We start from the raw sequence: 23,675 nt of genomic DNA, 5'->3' as shown, positions 1-23,675 counted from the left end.
TCTGGTCATTGTGTACAGTACTTCAGATTTCTTTACTTTCCACGGTACAGTGCAGAAGAGTAAAGACTTTTACCCATCGTGTAGGAGGATAGGATACCTTCAGGCTGTCCTCATCTGTATTTTTCTGCTACATTGATATGACCAGAGATGGTGGGGTACACTGGCTTTTTGTATTCACAATTCATTGTTTTATTTCAGGTCTTTCAGACAGCAGCATAACACCAGCAGACAATCCTCAAGCAGCCATCATCGTTCTGCATCATTGAAAGCAGCGTCAAATACATCCTTGCAAAGTAGCTTTAGCTCTCATCTCTCTGATGCCTCCATGTTGTCCAATATGCTGGATGAATCATCAATACGAGAGCAGACAGAAGTGAATAATTTATGGGGTGAGCCAACTGTCTTATGCCCTCAAATAGCCATGAAATATTGGAACAACTGACATGCTAGTTTATTATTTTGCTTCACATTCTTCAACCCTTCACTAATGCAACGTAAGCAGTGCATCTGGATTGGTGATCAGTCCTAGGCAGTTGAATAATTGGGGTGCAAAAAGACACCATCCAGTTGGAATAAAACTAGACTATGTTCATATGGTCCACTTGCATCAACTGCTGCAATCTCTAGATTAAAGCTTGACAAGTTTCAAAAAAGGGTTTCCACAGCTTGATGCAATGTGCACAGCTTTCAGTTCATGCCATATGTATAGGTAACCAGTTTGCTTCAGAGATCCATTGCGAATACGACCCCCATCTTTTGCTGTTTCCACAAAGGTTCAGCTTCTCCTGTAGCCAAGTCCCTGACCGAAGGTCCTAAATGTTCCAATAAGGATTCTGTGGATCCTTGGGATGGGTAACACTGTGGATCTAGATCCACATATATTGCAGTGCAGCCAAAGCTATATTTCTGACTTGCTTCCCTTGTCTGGAGATTTCCCAGGCTGCTTTCCAAGAAGTGAGGGGATCCATGGAGCAATGGAAGTGTTGCCATGACAAGTGTGTTTTTTGTTTTGTTTTTTTCTCTGTTTTTGGAGTTTCTGTCCATGTCCCCAGTCCCTGAAACCCAGGCCCTGAATTCCCCTTCAGGGGAATGCCCACCGTAAATGGTGAAGCCTGGACCCTATATATTGGCCCGTAATGTAGCACCACAACAAGTATGAATTGTAACGCCTCCATTGCTTGCTTTACTGGGAGAGTTTTTTTAAACGTATATACGTGTTAAACCCCTCTTAGTAATTAATTAAAAAGGGGAAAATATGGAGATTGACCTAGCTCCCCCTTAAAAAAAGAAAAGAGGAGGAGATGCTAATTGCCTGGCTGTCATGTAAGAATCTGTAAATCCATTTTACAGGGTTATCTACAAAAGATGTCTATTTGCCCATTTATTTTGAATGAAACTTCTCAACTTGAGAGTATGGAAACATTGTCCGTCCTGAAAGAGGTAGAAGTATAAAATAGAACCCCCTTACTTTTATACTGTTATGGGTATGTGTTCACAGAGCAACCGTAGACTTGGGGTGACGTCTTATTTTTTTAAAGTAAGATTCTCAGTAAATCTTAAATCTACATTGAGATATGTAGACGGACACGGGACAGAAACGGCCTTACTCAAAATATGGGACGATGCCCTCGAGGCCGCAGACGAAGGAGAATCTTGTCTCCTGGTTCTGCTGGACCTAAGCGCAGCCTTTGACACGGTAGACCACAAACTGTTACTGATGCGACTAGCCAAGGTAGCAGAAGGTGATTTACCATGGTTTTCTTCCTTTCTTGAAAACCGATCACAAACAGTTAAATTGGGTTCTTTCACGTCGGAAAAGCGCACGGTGTCATGTGGAGTCCCCCAAGGATCCCCCCTGTCACCGGTGCTTTTCAACATCTATCTTCGCCCTCTCTTTGATATTATCAGTAGCCAAGAACTACTCTATCACTCTTATGCAGACGATACGCAACTGTATTTTCGCATCTGCAACAAAAAGGATCATCTCAGTTTAGAGAAATGTCTCTCTTTGATAGAAAACTGGATGACTAAGAGTTATCTTAAACTCAACAGTTCAAAAACAGAACTCCTTATGTTTCACGCCAGCCGAAAGAGTCAACTGGCAACAACCTGGACACCCACGCCCATTCTGGGCCAAATCATCACCCCTAGCTCCGAAGTCAAAAGTCTCGGGGTCATCTTCGACACCTTCATGACAATGGACGCACAAATAGGGTCAGTAGTCAGCGGAGCGCACCATCTGTTGCGCCTACTACGCAGACTTATTCCATTTATCCCCAAAGAAGACGTAGCAGTCGTGGTGGGAACAATCGTGAATTCCAGACTGGACTATGCTAACGCCCTGTACCTCGGACTCCCAAAGTACCAAATCGCTCGTCTGCAAGTCGTTCAGAATACGGCCGCCAGATTGGTGACTGGGAAAAAAAAATGGGAATCAATCTCACCTTCGTTGAGAACCCTTCACTGGCTGCCAGTAAAAGACAGAATTGCATTTAAAGCACTCTGCCTGACACATAAGTGCATCCATGGGAAGGCTCCACAATATCTTTGCGACAAGATAGAACCTCACAATTCGAATCGCGTGCTGCGATCCACTGACCAAAATCTGGTCAGGGTACCAAAAACCAAATACAAGTCCAAGGAGAAAGAAGGTTTGCTTTTCAGGGTCCTAGACTATGGAACGCTTTACCAACCAGCATTCGGTTGGAGGAAAACCACCTGACTTTCAGAAGACAGATCAAAACTCTGCTCTTTTGATGTCATGAGACACGAACTAGCGCCCAGAAGCGATTCAGTTCGCATGCGCCGCGCTTTATAAGTTTTTCATTCATTCATATGAATATAAATCTTTCATAAGTAACCCCACACAATTGTAATGAGGCCCAGTGTACATCCTCTCATAAACCCCAACAGTGACTGGAGACCCCCAAGTGTAATGATCAGTGCTGTAGTGCTGTAGCTTAGAGTGACATCCAACACATCTGATCTGCTAGGAATAAAACAATCAGAAGCTGTGGGGATTACGGTTTCACAAGAGGTCTCGTGTAACGCAAGCTTTTCTATTTATGGCCATTTTATTAACGGACAGGAAATCTTTGAGCTTTCTTGCTTCATTTTGTGCCTTCAGATGTTTTTTGAGAATGTTGGGTTGCTTAGTAACCAGATCTGCAAGCGTCTAGCACAAAAGACTAAAATTATATTGTGGAAAACTAACATTCTGCCTCTTGTTGTTTATTATTGGATTTCATGTTTGAATGTTGCTTCTTATGTGGCTAATTGTTTGTATTTTTTTCAATTGTAGGTCTTGATGATGATGACCCAAAAGGTAATTTTTTTTTTTTCTGTTTAACTCACTTTCTGCCACCCCCTCCTGTGACATTTTGGGGATCCAGCTGATAATAAAATCTTAACAGATTTGATGTTTTCTTATGTGTTGTAGCTGGGGACACAACAGTCATTCAGGCCAATGGAGATGTCCTCTCTGCAGAAACACAGACAACCCTAATAAACGGCTACACTTGCAGTGACTGTAGCATGCTGTCTGATAGAAGTAATGTCCTCACAGCGTTCTCAGCAACTCGCTCGCCTGCTTCGTCCACATACACAACATCTAATAAAGTATACACTCAGAACAGGAGCCAAAAGCACAAATCAAGTAAGATATCTGTTCTGCAAATCATAGCTGTCTAGTCTTTATTATTGAATTTAGCCTTGACTTGGTATTATGTGCCATCTAGAGGTTTGAATATTCAAACATGTAGCTTACGAAATACACATTTAAAGCCACATGCAAAATATTTTGAATCTGTTTCTTTACTTTGTGTAAAAGGGTGATGTAGCGAACTGCTACTGCTGTTTTTTTGTAAGGGAAAAAGAATCAAAGTGTTTTTTTTTTTTTTGTTTTGTTTTTTTTTAAATATTACATTCATATGAATTTTTTAATTTGATGGAAAGACCCTTGCCCGTTCAGGGATTTTTTCCAGCCGCTAGCAGTGCACTTTTAATCCCTGCTAGCGGCCGGTGGAGGGTTTAGTAGCGCCGCTGCTAAAGCACTTTGCAGGAGCCTCGGCGGCACTGCACATTGATTTCAATGGGCAGGGGTGCTTTAGGAGCAGTGTATACGTCGCTCCTAAAGTGCCCCAAAGATGCTTGCTTGACAAAGTAATACATCCAGAGAGTCAGGGCAGTTAGAATCATGGCAGGTTCCATATTCCTGCTTAATGTATAACCTGTAGCCAACAGCCAGGGTCCGCCACAATGCTGTAAGCCTGTGGCCAAAATCTTACTTGTGCTGGCCACACCTGTTCAGTCACTCTCCACACACGTCAAAGTGGCATCAACTGTGTAGGCACAAAGCGTATCTTCAGGAAAATTTGAAATTGCAAAAAAAATTAAAACAACTCTGATTCCCCCTAGAATTTGTTAATGATTTCCCTTTAACACATGCCTCTTGTGTTCTGTTTATTATTTTTAGCTTTGCCACTCTGTGACATCACAGGGCTTTAATATTTTGTTTCCATAGAGGCAGCCAGCATTAGTTAGCAGGGTGGATACAATTTTTATTTTTTTGTTTTATCCACCCTGCTAACTCCTTTATTGGCAAACTCCAGACAGGCTTGTACATGTGCTTTTATTGAGCAGGGGGACCTTGCGGGCGCTGCAGGATTTCAGTCCTTCACCATGAAACGTTACCAGTTTGACTATGCTCCCAGCTGCCTTGGGATCATTGTCACGATTCTCCCTTGTAGTTCTGTGCCGATTCCTCACCATTCTTCTCCACAAGGTGAGATCTTGCATGGAGCTCCAGTGCGAGGGCGATTGACAGTTATTGTGTTTTTTTTCCATTTACGAGTAATCGCACCAACTGTTGTCACCCTCATCAAGCTGCTTGGCGATTGGTCTTGTAGCCCATTCCAGCCTTGTGTAGGTCTACAATCTTGTCCCTGACATCCTTGGACAGCTCTTTGGTCTTGACCATGGTAGAGAAATTGGCATCTGCTTCTGTGGACAGGTGTTTTGTATACAGGTAACAAGCTGAGATTAGGAGTACTCCCTTTGAGAGGGGTGCTCCTAATCTCAGCCCTTTACCTGCATAGAAGACACCTGGCAGCCAGAAATCTTGCTGATTTGATGGGGGCTCAAGTAGTTATTTCACTTATTGAAATGCAAATCAATGTTATAACTTTTTTTTTAAATGTTTTTTCTGGATATTTTATTTTTTATTTTCTGTCTCTCACTGGTAAAATAAACCTACCAATAAAATAAGACTGATCATTTCTTTGACAGTGGGCAAACATACAAAATCAGCAGGGGATCAAATACTTTTTTCCTCCCTCACAGTACCTGCATGTTTGTTCTGAACTTGTGACCCAGATTATGGGGTCAACATATATTTAAGGTGGGCACATGGAATTCATGAAATTGGAAGTCTAGACTTGTGTCCTCCATTATTTCCTTTTTCAAGATTTTTCTTTAAAAGAAGTTCGGGGAACGCAGGACCACTCCAAAAGTCCTGCTAGCCGCATCTTTGAAACGGTGAAGGAGCGGTGTGTTTACCGCTCGTCCACCGCTTCTTCCCATTGAAAGCAGTGGGAAAACGTGGCTATACCGCCGGCAATGCGCCTCTGCAGAGGTGCGTTGCTGGCAGTATTAATCCTTTTTCGGCCGCTAGTGGGGGGTAAAACCGCACCACTATCGGCCGAATACGGCGCAATTCCGACGGTAACGCGCCGCAAAAAATATTGGCATTTTGCCCCAGAGTAAAAGGGGCCTAAATGTTATGTGGCAACCACGCATGTTATGTGGCAGAGATACTGGGTCAGCGCAGAGAGCAATTGCACAACTCCATGAGAGGGCTGTGCTAGGGAACTGACTCCCCCTGTAGTAGTTACATTTTCTAGCATATTCAGAGACGCATTACAAGTACATAAAAAAAGAAATCTGGAATGGTAAAATGCTGCAGGCATTTTAAGTCAGGGCTTGACAAATTTGCTTAGAATCTAGGAGCCAATTAAAAAAGTTAGGAGCCAGTTTTTTAAATTGGCTGGCTGTCCAGCCCCCAGAACTGCATGTCTGGTGCGTCGGGCAATAAGAATTGCTCGGGCCTTGTGCCAAGCGAAAAAAGACCAGAAAGTAAAAAAAAAATAAGGTGGCACTGATGAGGCTGCTCTGATGGGCACTGATAGGCTGTGCACTGATTAGATGGCACTGATGGGCACCGACAGGCGATACTGATGAGGCTGCGCTGAGGCAGCTTATTGCCCATAAGTGCCACCTAATCAGTGCAGCCTATCAATGCTTATCAGCACAGCCTCGGTGTCACCGGTCAGTGCCCATTAATGCCGCCTGTCCCACCTCAGTGCCCATCAGCGCAGCCTCATCGGTATAGCCTGTCAGTGCCTCCTATCAGTGCTTATCAGCGCCACCTATCAGTGCCTATCAGAGCAGTCCGACAGGTGGTATTCGCTAATGGCCACTGTTAGCGCAGCCTCAACAATGTCGCCTAATATGCACTGATGGGCTGTGCTGATGGGCACTGACAGGTGGCACTCACTGATGAGCGATGCTGATGAGGCTGCACTGATGGGGTGGCTCTGACAGTTTACACACACCTCTCCCCGTTCTTCAGCTCCTGTGACCGATCGCGGAGCTTCGGACCGGGACGCGTGCCGGCTGGGCTCTTGAAGGCGACGTACATGCCTGTACCATTCTGCTGACGTGTATCGGCGTTAGGCGGTCCTTAAGTGGTTAAACTGGCCATGTTTGTGATGGGTTTACTTGAAGTGCTTGTCTGAATTTACCTAACCGACAAACTGTTGCTATTTTAGGACCAATAAACTTGTGTTGCAGGCTGGTTTATGTAAAAGATGTGCTAATATCATTCATGGATGATTATGTAAATGTTTTTGGAGGTGTGGAAAAAATCTATAGGATGCATAGTACAGTGGATAATATCAATGTTTACTTTACTAAGTTAGTGTAACATTAGATGTGCTGCCCCACCTTGCTATCATGGGGGGAAAAAATACATATTTTTTTTATATATATATATATATATATATATATATATATATATATATATATATATATAAATGTTTTGATGATATTATTATTAGTGTGTGTACACAGCACTTTGCTGGATTGAAACGGGCTCGGGTAAGTATAAGGGGGGTTGCTACACTCAGAAGAATGCATTCAGGTAAAAACAAACTCTACCTTTTTTACTACTTTAACACATAAACTGCAGCTTTTGACCACTTGGTGTAGCTGGGGAAGGGTTATCTTGGCCATATACATTACAATAATTTTCATGCAGTAAAGAGAGGGATTGTGTTAATCATTTGGATGTTTGAAACAACCGTTCAATGCAATTTTGGTAAATTTTCCTGCTTGACTCTGATTATTTTGAGTGACAAACTTGATTGGGAATTGATTTGCTCCATATACTACACATTCAGGCTGAGTTCACATATATATGCCAATTGGATGTGGATCCCCTCTACATCTCATTCGCATGATGGTAGAATGTGACTGACTCTTAATGAAGTCAGTTTACACAGGTCCCTGGGGTGGCCACGGTCTGGAATGCAGAAGGGTCCTGTGTATCTTTGGGTCCAGGTTCAGGTGTGAATTCAGGCAGAATTTGGACTTGAATCGCACCGGACCCGGTGTACAGAAGCATACCGGAACCCCATGCTGTGAACCCAGCCACAGTTTTAAAAAGTTCAGCATTTTTTCCACCCATCTGCTTCTTTCTTTGATTTAATCTCCATTGAAAAGTGATCAAATTTGTAATAAACTAGTTTTGATAGTGAAAAATTATATTTGCTAGATAGTAGAGCTGCACAATTAATCGTCAATCGTTATCGCGATCTTTTTCCCGTTGCAATTCTTGACACAGGGTTTCACAATCTTTGACATAAAAAGAATTTTCTCTCTGCTCTCAGACAAAAGTCAAAGTCTGGGCAGCCTGCCAAGTTTTGAAAACATTCTTTAGCCTAGGTTCACACTGCTGCGAATTCAAAATCGCGGTAAAATTTCGATTTTTCCGCGATTTCGGCCGCAATTTAATGTAAATCGTCCCGAAATCGCAAAAAGTAGTACAGGAACTACTTTTTGAAATCACAGATGCGGCGTCGCACTGATTAGGACAGTGCCATTGCCGCCGATTTGAGATGCGATTTGACATGTCAAATCGCATCTCAAATTGTTCCAAATCGTACCCATTGTGAACCAGGGCTTATCAGTGGAAAGTTAAGTCTAAACATTGTATCACATCAAAGGAATAAACTTCTGTATGTAAATTAGGAACGTTTAACCACTTAAGCACCAAACCTTTTTCTGACAGCTCTTTTTAGGTTAAAATCAAAATTACTTGGAACCCCCAAACATCATTTTTTTTTTTTTTTGTAGAGACCCTAGAGAATAAAATGGCGGTTGTTGCAATATTTTATGTTGCACTGTATTTGCGCAGCAGTCTTTTTTTAAATGCAATTACTTTAATGAATTAAAAAAAAAATAACCAGTAAAGTTGGCCCCCTTCTTTTTTTTTTTGTATAAATGTAAAAGATTTTACGCCGTGAGAATCGTGATCTTCATTCCAAGCCAAAAAATGTGTGATTCTCATTTTGGCCAGAATCGTGCAGCTCTACTAGATAGTCGTTTCATTAAATGGCCAGACGTGTATGTCAAGCTACAAATCACTATTCACAGCGCTGGCCTTATGCTATCAATAATTGCCCGCTGCCATTGTTGCTGCCATACACATCCTTATTAATTATGCATTTATGTGAAAAACTCCACCCAAAATAGAGATCCAGAAAACGCCTCTTGCAAAGTGTCTTGTTCTTAAAGTGCTCCAAAATATATCCTGATGCCCAGTACACACGATCCTAATATCGTACGACTTTTTTTTCGCTTAATAGTCGCAAGTAGAAATTAGGTTATTTAAAGTCACAAATTCTCATACGACAGAAAAAAAAATCGTAAGTGATGTTGTGTTGCAATGTACTTGTATTGTATTTTCGGACAACTGTACTGACGAAACGAAAATCTTACGATCTGGTATCGTGCGAGGAAAATTTTCATGCGTGTCCGATTTAAAATATCGGATGAACTGTCATGATCGGCTCTCGAAAGCTCTGTACTAACGTTCCAATGATCGTGTGTACGGGCCAGAAGGTGCTCCCAGACATGAAAAGTGCTTTGGTGCTGCTAATATGACTTCAGCGCTGAATGCATTGCTCTGTTCCCAGTGTCGCTCACCAGATGCTTTTGAATTTGGGGGGGGGGGGAGAATGCGGTTTTCGTGGGCAACTTGTCTGGGCAATGGCTGGTGCTGCTGCTCCAATCATTTTATTATTGAAAATTTTACATATCAAATTCCATGACATGTAACTAAAAAGTTGGCACATTCTTGGGTCCCTGTCACTCCTTTTAGGCTTCATGAGGTTAAAGATGGGATCCATAACCTTGTGGCCAATGTCCATATCTGCATGTGATGTAACATGATTGGGGGAGAGGAGGCTAAACAATGAGTCCATGTTTGTAATTCGAGTCTGACAGAATCCCCACCATGTTTCGCGTACATCAATATACCATTTAGCTCACTGGTCCCTTTTTAAAAAGCATGCAGGGAAAGAAAAGAGCCTGCAAAATGAAGGAAGGCAGGGGACAAAGAGAGGAAGGAAAGATATAAAAAGGTGGGGGGGGGGGGAGAATGTGTGCAACCTGTCATTCCAGGCATAACTATACAGATGCCCCATAAGACTTCGCACAGATATTTAATTCAAGGTTCCCAGACTCTATCAAAGATGGGCTGCTTATCGAGTAATATCGCTGAAAGGTGTTCATTGGTCATGATCCACGACAACTTGGTTCTCAACAAATCAAAGGGAATCATGGGTGACTTCCAAGATCTAGCTACTGCTATCCTGGATGCTGTAAAGATGAATGATATACGTTTCCTTATGTGTCCTTCCACTGGGCATCCTAGTGGCGCCTGCTTTGGTGATTTTGATCAAAATCAACTGGGTTAGTGAAAAAAGTAATTGTAATTGCAAATTCAAAATCGTCTGACTTTAGGGCACGTCCACCATATGTGGTATACTGTGCCTTTCATGCCACATCCCCTAAAACATAAGGGGGAAGTGTTTTAGAACTCGGTCTGAAGAAATATTTTATCTTAACTGCCTGAGTATGTCACTGGACAAGGTCAGACCACCTACTGTCTGCAGGGGCCCCTAGGGTGTACAGTAAGTGGCAAAGGGCCACATACTGGGCATTAGAGATTTTATTTAACATTCCGATTCTATATTTATTTTGGTGAACAGTTGGGATTAGTTCCACACAGATTTTGTTTTTTATTAATTTTTTTGATACTTGGTATTGGACTTTTTTTATTTTTTTATGTGATTTTACTTTAAAGCTTATTGGATGCTGTTGGAAGAACAGATGATTGATACTTTGTGATGAGCAAATTTATATACGGTACAAGTTAGTCAAGGTGTACTTTTTTTTTTTTTTTTTTCTTTTTATTGGATTTGTCTTGATATGTGCATGCAGATTTGTTAAATTTGTAAAAACCAACGCCATATTCATGGATGGTCTGGATTCCTGGATCTGACTGGTCTACTGATTTCTTCTGATTAGGTTACTACTTTAGTACTAGATTAATTGCTACCAATTGACTTCTGACAGATGCCCAATGGGATAAATAGTATTTGGCTTGTTTCTGTGTCCTTCATTTGACTTTAATGTGAACTGTAATCTTTTCCTATTAGGAGAATTGCCTTACAACGCACACAGGACAATGGTATTGGCCAAAAGTGCTGTGGCCACCATGGCAGCGCTGCTTGTGAGAGTCTATCATATGGTCATGCTGAAGCTTGGTTATGAACAAAAAGGTACCAGATGCTATCATTGGTGACTTCTTCTGTGCACACAATTCTGCCTTTACTTGCTTTCTGGTGCTTGGTAATTGGGCTTTTTAACTATTCACTGCTCTGACTTCTTCTTGCAAACACTTTGGTGCTTTGAGGGGGAAAAAATGTCTGTCTATTAACAAAAAGACTTTTATTATTTTTGATGTGTCGGATTTATTTTGTTTCAATTATTTTTTTTATTTGATGGTGTTTACAGAGCAAAAGCATTTGTGAAACTACGTTTATAAAAAATGTGTTCTGTAACTCTGAAACCTGGTGGGTCATTTATTCAAGGTGGTGCCGATTGTTCTAAAGACGATTTTTTTCCCTTTTTTTTCCTTTTTGTCTCCATGGTTTATTTCTTTAGGCCAGGGTAGCATGCTTTGGCAAAAAACAACTTGTGTTGCCTTTCTAATGAGGTTTACCTTAATAACGATGTTCCTTTTGGCAGTCTCCTTTTCTACTTCTCTCCTTACTGTTGCTTATCTGCTGGTCTGAGGGGTCACTGTTACTGGTGATCGGAAGGGCCAATGGTGAAAGTAGATTGATTTTACAAACGACCTGCAACATTTGTGTTTGGTCTTTTTTGGCCTTTTTAGGTAAATCTAGGGTGTTGCATGTTGTGCCATGCAGTGATCATCAGGTAGAGGAGGAAAGGGTTAAGCAAACTGTTTAATGACACTTTGCAAGCATTAAGCAAATTCTTTTTCCCAGCTTCGCTTTTGGTCTCCCAGGTGTCATGCAAATCCATGAGTAGACTCTTTATTTTATTTACCCCGTGTGTGCGTGTGTGTGTTCCAGCTCACTCCAGTTACTGTGGAAGTATGAATGTGGCAGAATATCAAACTGAGGATCGACACCTCCATATAAATGGAGAATCCATATGTAAGTATTGTGCTACTGCATGTGTCTGTGTATACTTTCCTTCACTTCATTATTTTGTTATCACTTTATCATTTTCTAAGCACTTTAAATACGCTGGTCCTAATTTCTAGCAGGGGATTGAAAACTATAATCCCAAGGGTGCTGACAGTCACTTACAAGTTTCCTGAAATAATGCATGCAAAATGGCTAAAGAAATGTAAATAACTTGTATATGGTAAATTGAGTTGAGACAAGCTTGGATTTTATATTGATTTGGGATCAGCTACACACTCTTCACAATGGATCTTGTTTACAGTGAGAGAGAAATTGGAAGTCGTATTAAAAATTTAAAGGGAACCTCTCTTTTCTGACAATACGGATTTATCCTAAACCTGACCCGGCCCAAAACATTTCTAAGCACTGAATTGGCTCAAATGGGCATAATACTGATCCATCCACACATCCACATGGGATGCACAGGTGTTCTGTCCCATTCATGTCAGTGAGGATGTAGCGGTTGCATGAACATGACTGCTTGGTTCCTGTTCCCCATTAGACAGTGTGCATTCTGTCCAGCGTAGCTGTGAGATTGAGATCAAATGGCTGTGTCTGTGCAATCGCTGCTTCCCGATAGACCTCGGTTGAATTGTCTGCATGCGGATGAATGGAAAACCTGTGTATCCTGTGCGGGCAAAGATTGCTGTGTGTGTGTGTGTGAGATCATTCTACCTATGTGAATGAGGCCTGCAGATTACCTAGCAATCTTCAGGGCAATTGCTGTTGATCCCCTTAGATCCTCTGCCTTGGTTGTACATGGAGGTCGGGAATAAAGAAAACCTTTCCTGAGACATGGAAGTTTCCATTCCATAGCTATTATTTTATATATATATATATATATATATATATATATATATATATATATATATATATATATATATATATATATATATATATATATATATATATATATATATATATATATATATATATATATATATATATATATATATATATATATATATATATATATATATATATATATATATAATGTATATATTCTCTCAGAAACAAGCATACGACTTTACAGATGAATATACTTGTTTTACATTGGTATCAAGCCTTCTTAATCCCCAGTTAAACAATGTGCTTGCCAGGCGTTCACTATTTTCAGAAGGAGATGGGTAATGACAGCTCCTGAATGTGTTTCTGAGGAAAGGTTTGTTTCAAGCCTCACCCCTCCCCCTCTTATTCAGCTGTCAACCAAATAGATCTCCATTGTATGGTAATGTTTGACCTTTAAGAGGGCCAGGGCTTCCATAGGGACCAGTTTGAAGCACTGTTTCTACATTAGAAGCCCTTAATGACAGGTTATAGGAAAGTAAAATGTTAAAAATCTTGCCTAAGGGCAGCACAGCAACATGTTTGTTTGCATCTGTAGCTTGCTGATGTTGTTTTCACATTTGTAAGCTTGGTTAGTGTAGTTAAACATTCTACCTATTGCATTGTTTTAATGGGTGCAGGCGACATATAGACCAGTTTTCTCTGACAGAATTGCCAAGACCTTAATGTCTTCATCCAGATTTTCACAATCCTTGACTTTAAACCTCCTGCTATTTATGCTTTGCATGGTCACTGGTGGAAATGTAATTCTTATGTTAATCAGTATTTGTAATGATCAACAGGTGACGACTGTAAGGGGACAAAACGGGAAACGCACATCACCACTGTGCACACACAGTCCTCCTCATGGGCTAAAAGGGTGACGGGAAAGTTGTGGCACATCTTTTCTTACACAGGTTTATTTTACACCTTTTTTTTTATGTTTGACCTTTTATTTAACCAACAACTGGAGGCCTTGTCTGTCTTTTCTTTCACTGTAACCTAATGCATCCACTACGTGCACGTACCATGCTTTCTGTTTGTTTCTAGCTAAACTGTAGTCCAGTCATTATTTACTGCGGGCTGTAAAGAGGGTTAGATCATATAAGTTGATGCAGATAAAGTACAGGCATGTACTGGGGGAATGTGCCTTTTCAGAGTTCAAGTACTATCTTGCTGCAACATCTGTTCTGTTTAAAATGTGGTCAGTGAAATGCCAGGAACCCAGGATGTTTACCACTCCGGGCTGGAGAACTACTGATAAAATAAAATGTCCATGTTTTTATTGTGACGACTTTAGAGCGTTCTCTTTTAATAAAAGCAGATAGCGAGGTCTGGTCTATGATGCTTGTCTTAGTATTTTCTTCCTACATGTCTGTCCCTTCTTGACTACCTCATCTTTCCTAGCAAAGCAGAACATCATTGCCAATGGTTTTAATGCAAAATCTGTAGTGTTTACTAAAACTAATCTGTGTGTGTTTGTGAAATTTAGAAAATACTAGGTGCCCTCATGTACCTTTTTGGTACCATGCAATATGTTTCCCCCCAGGTATGGGGGGCACATGGTGCACAATGCAAATTCCAGCCTTTTGGAAAGTTGTGGTTTTTTTTTTTGAGGAGAACTCACATAATATGTACTACCCTGGGGGCAAGGTAAACTCCTGTCTTTATATCAGAAAGCTGAAGTCTGAGTTTGTGTTGATGTGCAATATAGTGCCCCCCTCTCCCCTGGGTTTCTCTCCTCGCACCCGCTATCGCATTTCAAAATCGTCATGGCTGTCTCTACATGTCTCTTCTGCTTTCAGATGGCTTTTAGTTCTCAGTAAGCTATGAGGGAGCTTATCGGTGACCTCGTAGTTCATTCACAAGGCCTGCAGCTTTCAAACTGACGACCCATAAAGAGATGTATACAGAAAATTGTAGGACTTATCTGCAGGATATTGTACCTGCGATCCACCAGTCCTGCAGGCTCCTTTGCAATAAATGCACTTTTTTTTTATTTTTAAGGAAAAAAAGCATTTGCATTAAATTTTTTTCTCAAAAGGTGAACCTATCCGTTCAGGCCCCTTTCATACTGATGGACCGATCAGGTCCGCCTGTCATTTTTTTTTAGGTGTACCTGATAGGCCCCATCCATTGCTCTCTATGGATCGGTGGATGTCGGTGGGCAGGTGAAATATGAGGTTATGATTTGAGTTGGGACTTGTAAAGGGGGGGGGGGGGCGGTGCCAGCAATGTCAGCCCCATGTCAAACAGTAGCACTGTTAATTTTATCTGGGAAAGTCCTATTTTTAAATTGCCCCAAAGCAAATCTCCTAATAAAAGGGACACAAGGAGCATGAGACTGTGGTGGGAGATTTTCTAAGATGGACGGTAATTTATTTTTTTTATTTGTTTTGCGTTCCCCTGCACTCCATTTAGCGCAGCCCACCATTTTGAAAATGGTGCTGCACTAAAATGCATGATACCGTGGCCCCATGCATTTTTGCAAACACACATGCATTGGCAAAATGCGTGGGTTGCCAAAAAGGATCAATGGCCCCGCTGTGCATCTTTTAAGAGCAGAGCAGCTTTGCGCATTGAGCATGCGTGATTCTGTGTGCACTCCTGCAATGCAACAAGTGTGAAAGCCTGAATATATTCAACTATATAATAGGTTGTCTTCCTTTTTATAATTGGATATCTGCTATGTCCTTTGTGCCAATGTGAGCTTTTCTTCTAAATAAAATAACAATCTTAAAGGGGTTGTAAAGGTACCATTTTATTTTTATTTTTTTTCCCTAAATAGCTTCCTTTACCTCAGTGCAGTCCTCCTTCACTTACCTCATCCTTCCATTTTGCTTTTAAATCTCCTTATTTCTGCTGAGAAATCCTCACTTCCTGTTCTTCTGTCTGCAACTACACACAGTAATGCAAGGCTTTTTCCCTGGTGTGGAGTGTCATGCTCCTTGGACAGCAGGAGAGTCAGGACGCCCACTAACACACAGCTCCTTTCTCTATCTGCAGCGTAGAGAGCGTCCTGACTCTCCTGTAGTCCAAAGGAGGGGGTGAGCACGACACTCCACACCAGAGAGAAAGCCTCGCATTACTGTGTGGAGTTACAGACAGAAGAACAGGAAGTGAGGATTTCTTAGAAGAAATAAGGACATTTAAAAGCAAAATGGAAGGATGAGGTAAGTGAAGGAGGACTGCACGAAGGTAAAAAAAGCTATTTAGGGAATTTTTTTACCTTTACAAACTCCTTTAATCTTAAAAACCGCTCATGAGAAGTAATTGGTCCAGCGTTTGCAGTGTATCGGGCAGGAGTAAAATGACATCCAGCAGCTTTGTCTCGTCTCAGAGTAGGGTGCACGCAATACAATATATAGTCAGCCTACTGGATTGTATAACGTGAATGCCAAAATATTAAACTTTTTTTGCTTTTATAATTTCTCTAACTCTGTAGTTGATATGGATTTTTTATTTATTTTTTGTCTATTGCCATTAAAGCATTCCAAAGACGCATCTCTTCTATATTTTAGGTTATTACTTAATGCAAGCTGCGCGCAGTATTGGAGCTGCTGGATGGTTTGTATCCAGGAAGGTGTTGTCGTTTCTTTGGTTGGCCATTGTATCACCAGGTTATTATTTTTATTTTGCACATTGGAATGGACACAGCATTCATTCACTTTCTTGCTTTATTGCTGGAGAATATGTTCGTTTTTATTTTATATTCCATTTCATATTTTTCTTTGTGCATGTGGGTAATGGGTTATATGACTGATCGTGTCTGCACGGGGTAAATTGAACCGCATGGCTTTTTCATATTTTTACTATTACTGTACCCACCATTGTATCTCAGTGTAAAGCATATACTATCATTTCAGATCATTTTGGTTAAAGCTTTTGTTTGGCGCACAGTATTCCATCTGCATGAGCTCCTGGCTTTCTCTCCTGTGTTTGTAGTATGTCTAATCATTCCCCTTCATCTTACAGGAAAGGCTGCATCTGGAATATTTTGGTGGCTGGGCACAGGCTGGTACCAGCTTACTACACTCGTCTCCTTGCTTAATGTATTTCTTCTGACTAGGTCAGTGTCCCAATATGAAAACTGACTAATTACATTCTTAGGAAATTCCGATCTCATGTCTAAAAGACACATATTTTTGGCCTTAAGCTAGTAAAATCTTTTTTATATTCTGCAATGCTCAGCTATGGCTTTGAGGCTACAGTCACACCTGAGCAGTTTTCCAGCGTATTTTGATGCGTTTGTGCAATTTGCCCTTTTTTTTTTTTATTAATAGAGAAAACTATCCTCTATTGCATTGTTTTTGCTGGGTATTTCAGCTTTTTTAGAGTTGCCATTAGCTTTTTATTTATTTTTTGTTCGTTTCACATTAGGGGTTTAGTGTAGTTTTTTTGTTAGGGTGTAACTAATAATAATGAATACATGTAAAATTAATACACAAATAAAAATCTTATAAGTAATTAAATTCAATTGGTACCATGTAATAAAGCAGTTGTATACCAGGATAAAAAAAACCTGTAAGGCAAAGGCATAATGCACTGCAAACTAGCTCATTATGAAATTCCTTTGATCGAGCCATCGGATCATGGTCACCGCAGAGGTAGTTGAAATTTTTCCCCTCAGCGTGTCTTCCGCGGTGCTGTGAGTGGCCAGAAGCCGCGATGACGCCACTCATGCGTATGTGCCGCTGATGTCAGCATCCACCGGACCTTTAGAGCGCATGTGCCGCTGACAGCAGCAGCTGCTTGCAAGGTGAATATCTCCTAAACAGTAAATGTTTAGGAGAGAGTCCTTTTACCTACAAGTAAGCCTTATTATAGTCTTACCTGTAGGTAAAAATATGTTATACCGCCACTTTAACCCCTAACCCTTAATTCCTAACACAAAATAAATACATGTCTTTGTATATTAAAAAAAAAAATTACGCACTTTTACTCGCCTATACTCAACATTACTCGGGTCTTTACACACATTTTTTTTTTACTCCTGGACTTTCTATAAAGTTCCTGAGTAAACCTCAGCAAATTATTATGCCTGTGCAACTGGCCTGTACAAATTGCCACATATATTTTTATTGTATTCAGGTGGATTAAACAGTTTTTTTTTTTTTTTTTTTTTTTTTTTCCCAGGACAGATTGGGCTTTGTAAAATTTTGTAAAAAAGTGTAATGCATACCTCCTGACTTTTGACGATTTAAAAAAATAAAGTCAGGAGGTATGCATTACCCTTTTTTTACAAAATCAAAGCCCAATCTGTCCTGAAAAAAAAAAACTTCAAGGTCGCCTGCAGCCAAACACCTTTTTTTGTAGCTTGCATTGGACAGAATTGCGGCTTTTTATTTCCACAGAATGAATGGAAATGCGACATTGCCACATTTTTTTTTTATTTGTGCTAGCTTTTGACGATTTAAAAAAAAAAAAAGCTAGCACAGATAAAAAAAAATGTGCCAATGTCGCATTTCCATTCATTCTGTGGAAATAAAAAGCCACAATTCTGTCCAATGCAAGCTATAAAAAAAGGTGTTTGGCTGCAGGCGACCTTGACGTTTTTTTCTTCTTCTCCCAGTATTTTTTATTTTTTTTTTTTTTGGAGCTTCGAGTTTAAAGCTATGAAAACGCTGAAGCGTGAATGGGGCCTGGAAATAACATCATGATTTGATGCAGAGGGGAAGAAAACTGATTTAGGCAGTTATGGGCTGATTTTTGTAAATCAGCCCATAACTACTGATTTATAGAAAACACTTGACTAAGTACTAGATTTACTTACCCTCTTGCCAGCTCTGGGATTCTATGAGTCCTTTCACACTTGAGGTGTTTTTCAGGCGCTTTAGTGCTTTCACACTGAGGCACTGCGCTGGCAGGACGTCAAGTCCTGCAAGCAGCTTCTTTGAGGCACTTTTGGAGCGGTGTATACACCGCTCCTAAAGCGCCCCTCCCTGCCTATTTTAATCGATGGGCAGCAGCGATTTGCAAACGCTTTTAACCCTTTTTCGGCCGCTAGCAGGGTGCTTAAAGCACCCCTGCTAGCGGCTGAATAAAAGTGCCTCTAAAATGCTTTACTGCCGCTGCCCCCGTGCTGTTGGTGTGAAAGGGCTCTAAAGCTGTCTATCCAATATCAGTTAGACAGTGTCTGCTGCTTAATTAATAAAAGCACTGAATTGAGAACAGGAGAATGAATGAAAGGTTTGCCTCCATTTTATAGGGCACTTTTTCATTGTGGGAAGCAATAGTACAGCTTTTATCAGTAGAACATTGGGGCCAAAAGGGGTTGGCTTAGTCTGCACTTTTGAGGAGTGCCTGTGAAGGGTACAGTGGTTTTAATTAATCCCCAATCCCCTGGAAGATCCCAGCTTCAGGGGAATGGGGGCAGCAGAGGACAGAAACAAAACGCCTAAATGATAGAGGGTTAAATACAGGCAGAATGAGACATGTATGCAATCATGTATCTGGGCTAAGGAACACAAGTGTCCATACCTGTAAGAAATGTAAATGTATTTATCACTGAATACCTACTTGGCTGAATCTACACTTCTTATAAGGCAAAGCTACAACAGACTTCACAATTGATTTGATTTCCTATGTTATCTTTGCAGATGCCTTCCAAAAGCTTTCAGATTGTTACTCCTTTTGATCCCCTTACTTCTGCTATTGGGTGAGTGTACTCAAAATATTACAACTGTAAGTAGAAAGTACCGGCAGTAGCACCCTATTAAAGTGAAGTTTATTTTTACTTGCCTGTTCTGTGCAATGAAATTGCACAGAGCAGCCCCAATCCTCCTCTTCTCTGGTACCTTGCCGGAGCTACGAGCTCCACCCACCTGCCAAGTGCCTGCAGAGCAAACGGCTTGCTGTGGGGGCACCCGAGTGGGCTCGCTTCTGAGCCGCTGCTCTGCATATCCATTCAGACATGATGCTGCAGCTCGGCCCTGCCCCCTCTCTTCTCAAAACTGCCAGCCGCATTGGCTGACAGTACTAGTAGTCTAATTCACAGAAAACTGAGAATAAATGATGTGGCCGTGTGGGTGAAGCCACTGGTCCAAATCATTTGGTGCAGGGGGGGATTGTGGTGTGGGGTTGTTTTTCAAGGGTTGGGCTTGGCCCCGTAGTTCCAGTGAAGGGAACTCTTAAGGCGTCAGCATACCAAGACACTTTGGAGAATTTCATGCTCCCAACTTTGTGGGAACAGTTTGGGGATGTGCCCTTCCTGCCAACATGACTGTGCACAACGCAATGTCCATAAAGACGTAGATAGGGGAGTTTGGGGTGGAGGAACCTGACTGGCCTGCACATAGTCCTGACCTCAACCTGTTAGAGCACCTTTGGGATGAATTGGAGTGGAGACTCCGAGCCAGGCCTTCTCGTCCAACATCAGTGCCTGGCTTCACAAATGCTCTTCTGGAAGAATGGTCAAACATTCCCATAGACACACTCCTAATATAATATTGAATGCTGTATGATATTTGCACACATTTTTATGGAATCTATATTTTCAGTAGAGTACAAGAAATTTGGTTTTACTAAACTTGAACACAATATAATCTCCAGTTTTATTTGAAATAATATAAGAAAAGATGGTTTTGGCAAATACATTTTCTGGTGTCTGTAGAAGTGTCCATAAGGCTTTACAGCTGCCCAGATCACTTCTGCTAGAAAGGACATAGCCAGTCAAACAAGTCATGGGCTGTTGCTCTCGGGTGTGGAGAAACCTGTAACTCCCCAACGGTGCTCGGCCATGTTGATGACTACTTGGATTATGCTTCCACTTTCATGTAAATGGCCAAAAAAAAATGCATAATTCCTTCTACCTCAGCCAAGCCTTAGTCTGGTGCCTAGTCGTTGAATGTGGTGATGCTACCCTAAGCCCCCCGTTCCCATTGGAGCAACTTGTCCTTTGATTTGACAGGTCAAACCAATGACAAGTCGTACCCTAATGCCAACTATTGCACTGTTCAAATCAGTGCGACAGACTTTGTGGTGCTGCATCGATTTGATGCAGTAGTTTCTGAGACTATATTTGGAGATTTGGTGTTCAACTTGCATAGACAGCTGTGCATGAAGCCTCACAGATGTCTTCCAAGTCGCACCCCGTCTTGGCTTTGAAATCGTGCAATTTCAGATGGCGTTGCATGATTTTAAAGCCGCAGTCAATGTGAACGAGGGCTCAGTCTCCTGAAGATCCTGTTCTTTTTGTGACTTCATCTGTACATCACTAGTCTGTTCCTTATACCAGTGGTCATCAACCCTGTCCTACAGGGCCCACTAACAGGCCAGGTTTGCAAGATAACTGAAATACATCACAGGTGATATCATTTGCTGCTCAGTGATTGCAGTATTCTAGACTGCATCTCCCCATGGTAATACATAAAACCTGGCCTGTTAGTGGGCCCTGTAGGGCAGGGTTGATGACCACTGCCTTATACCCCTGCCGGGGGAGAAATGGGCTCCTTCTGGATCAGTCACTATGGCCTGCAGGCAAAGAGGGACAGTGTCCAGACCCCACATGCATGAGCGGTTACGGCTTGTAATGTCTGTTAGGCGCTGCATCCTGCGAGCAGTGTCCATCTCACTAGCAAGGTGCTCAACAGGTCCAGGGCATAATTTTTTTTTTTTTTAATGTGGTGCTACACTGGCTGTGGCAATGTTTAAAACTGCAGTCCAGTACTGCCGCTCATATAACCACTGGTTGGATCAAAGATGTAAGCTGCCTACAAATCACCCAGATGCCCCATTGGGATAAGACTAGTAGAGTATTGTGACAATACCAAATGGAATCCACCTAGAGTGCCAGTGCCGTTCAATTTGTACGGATATATATATATATATATATATATATATATATATATATATATATATATATATATATATATATATATATATATATATATATATATATATATATATATATATATATATATATATATATATATATATATATATATTCACACACACACATACACTCTCACACACACACTCTCTACCTACTGATATCATCTGAGCCTCTAAAGGTTCCAATGCAAATACAGACTTTCTGAAAGCTGGAACTTTGCATAAGCTTAGGCAAGCTGCCCACTCCCCAGTGACGGCTCTAAGCACCGTGGTGTTAAGACTATTAACCTATTACCTTGCCTATCTCCCAGTGTATACCACTATATAACATGCATCAATGGTACGCCATACTTCTAAATGCACCATATCGCTAATCGCAGCATGTTATCAATGCAATGTCCACAATACAAAGTTATTCAGGTGAATTATATTGTAATGTATACATAAATTGGAAACCATATTTTAACTGCACACAAACGCATGAATCATTGTCTTAAGACCCCTTTCACACTAGGGCGCTTTGCAGGTGCTATAACGATAAAAATAGCGATTGCAAAGCGCCCTGAAACGGCTGCTTCTGTCTCTCCAGTGTGAAAGCCCTTGGCTTCGGCTAGGAGAATCTCTCTTGGTGTGTGTGTGTGTGTGTGTGTGTGTGTGTGTGTGTGTGTGTGTGTGTGTTTTGTATAGTGGTGCATAAGGGAAACCATTTTGTGCTAGCTTTTAGTTGATTAAAAAAAAAAGTCAGGAGGTATCCGTTACCCTTTCTCACAAAGTTAAAGCCCAATCTGTCCTGGGGAAAAAAAACTGGGTATAATCCACCTGCATACAACAAATAGTTGTGGAGATTTGTACAGTTAGGCCAGTTGCACACAGGCATAGTTTACTGAGGCTTACTCAGGAACTTGATAGAGAGTCCATGAGTAATAAAACTGTGTAAAGACCTGAGTAATGTTGAGTATAGGTGAGTAAAGCTGCGTAAACATGCTTATAGACAAGGAAACGTGCATGCGAGTAAATGACTGCACTTAACGGTTACTATTTTTGTTTCATGGCTCTGTACTCAATGCTGTATTACTGATCTTTACTTGGCTATGTGCATGGTTCCATACACAATGCATCTCATTTCAAATCCATAAACTCTGCATATTTTTTTTTTACTCCCATGTGCAAGAGGTCTTACAGTATACGAACACAGGTCAAAGTTGCAAAATAGAGCTTGGGCTTTTAGGTTTGTTTTTGACCCCGGTCATGAAGATGTCAAAATAGCCAGGAATGTGCTCACACAAAAAGCATAAAGCGCTATGAATAAGCTGCATGTGTACTCGGCCTGTGTCTCTCCCATCTGCCAGATGGCAACCCAAACTCTTCTCTGCAAACTCCGTTAACTTGGTTCTCTTGGGTGTTATGAGATGAGTTTGGGTTGCTGTCTGGTGAATTGGGTGAAGCTATGCTGTCCTCAATAATGCAATCGCATGCACACACAAATGCTGATTCTTTTTTCTTTGCATTATTGGGCATTTCAAGTTGACACAGCTTCGCCTCATTCCATTTTGTAAAGCAAAAATACATTTTGTAAAGCGAACATGCTCTGTTCCTTTAATAAAGATTTGGAGCCCATTCACACAGGCGCAACACGACTTCTAGCACGACTTTGGGAGGCAACTTGGACACGACTTGAGTATGAATCGGGCAATTTACAAGGCAACTTCAAGTTGCCTCCAGGACAGTACAAGGCAACTTCAAGTCGCCTCCAGGACAGGAGGCTTTCCAGTGGCCAATCAAACAACAATCGGCTCTGTGGGAGGGAGAGAAATGTATGTAATCTTCCTGTATTGTTGCTTCAGTTAAGACAGGGATCTGACTTCTGAGGCGACTTCCATTGAAATCAATGGGTACAAGTTGCCTAGAAGTCGGATTGTAGTACAGGAACCTTTTCTGAAGTCGGAGCGACTTCAGTAGTGTACATTAAGATGGCTCCCATTCACTTCCATTCATTTTCTCGACCACGCAACTTGTGGCGACTTGAAGTCGGATCCCAGAGTCAGTTCACACGGGGGCAACACGACTTTGGGAGGCAACTTGGACACGACTTGAGTATGAATAATCGGGCAACTTACAAGGCAACTTCAAGTCGCCTCCAGGACAGGAGGCTTTCCAGTGGCCAATCAAACAATCAGC

At 41.3% G+C, this 23,675-nt stretch overlaps 1 protein-coding gene across 7 annotated transcripts in view; it reads left to right on the top strand.

Annotated features, from left to right (window-relative positions):
- Window positions 1-23,675, top strand: part of SUN1 (Sad1 and UNC84 domain containing 1) — a 107,514-nt gene that overhangs the window by 47,606 nt on the left and 36,233 nt on the right. For 3 of the 7 annotated variants that reach the window (XM_040356768.1, XM_040356767.1, XM_040356764.1), the window contains 9 exons: window positions 199-389; window positions 3,302-3,325; window positions 3,440-3,655; window positions 10,782-10,904; window positions 11,724-11,807; window positions 13,469-13,582; window positions 16,187-16,285; window positions 16,641-16,734; window positions 19,265-19,323. In XM_040356768.1, the coding sequence (XP_040212702.1) occupies window positions 199-389; window positions 3,302-3,325; window positions 3,440-3,655; window positions 10,782-10,904; window positions 11,724-11,807; window positions 13,469-13,582; window positions 16,187-16,285; window positions 16,641-16,734; window positions 19,265-19,323 (1,004 nt within the window). The remainder of the gene's footprint in view (window positions 1-198; window positions 390-3,301; window positions 3,326-3,439; window positions 3,656-10,781; window positions 10,905-11,723; window positions 11,808-13,468; window positions 13,583-16,186; window positions 16,286-16,640; window positions 16,735-19,264; window positions 19,324-23,675) is intronic. The other 4 variants (XM_040356766.1, XM_040356765.1, XM_040356769.1 and 1 more) reach the window with 4 other exon arrangements.

This window comes from Rana temporaria, chromosome 6 (assembly GCF_905171775.1).
Source record: "Rana temporaria chromosome 6, aRanTem1.1, whole genome shotgun sequence".
Lineage (NCBI taxonomy): Eukaryota > Metazoa > Chordata > Amphibia > Anura > Ranidae > Rana > Rana temporaria.
This window is presented reverse-complemented; position numbering and strand designations above follow the sequence as displayed.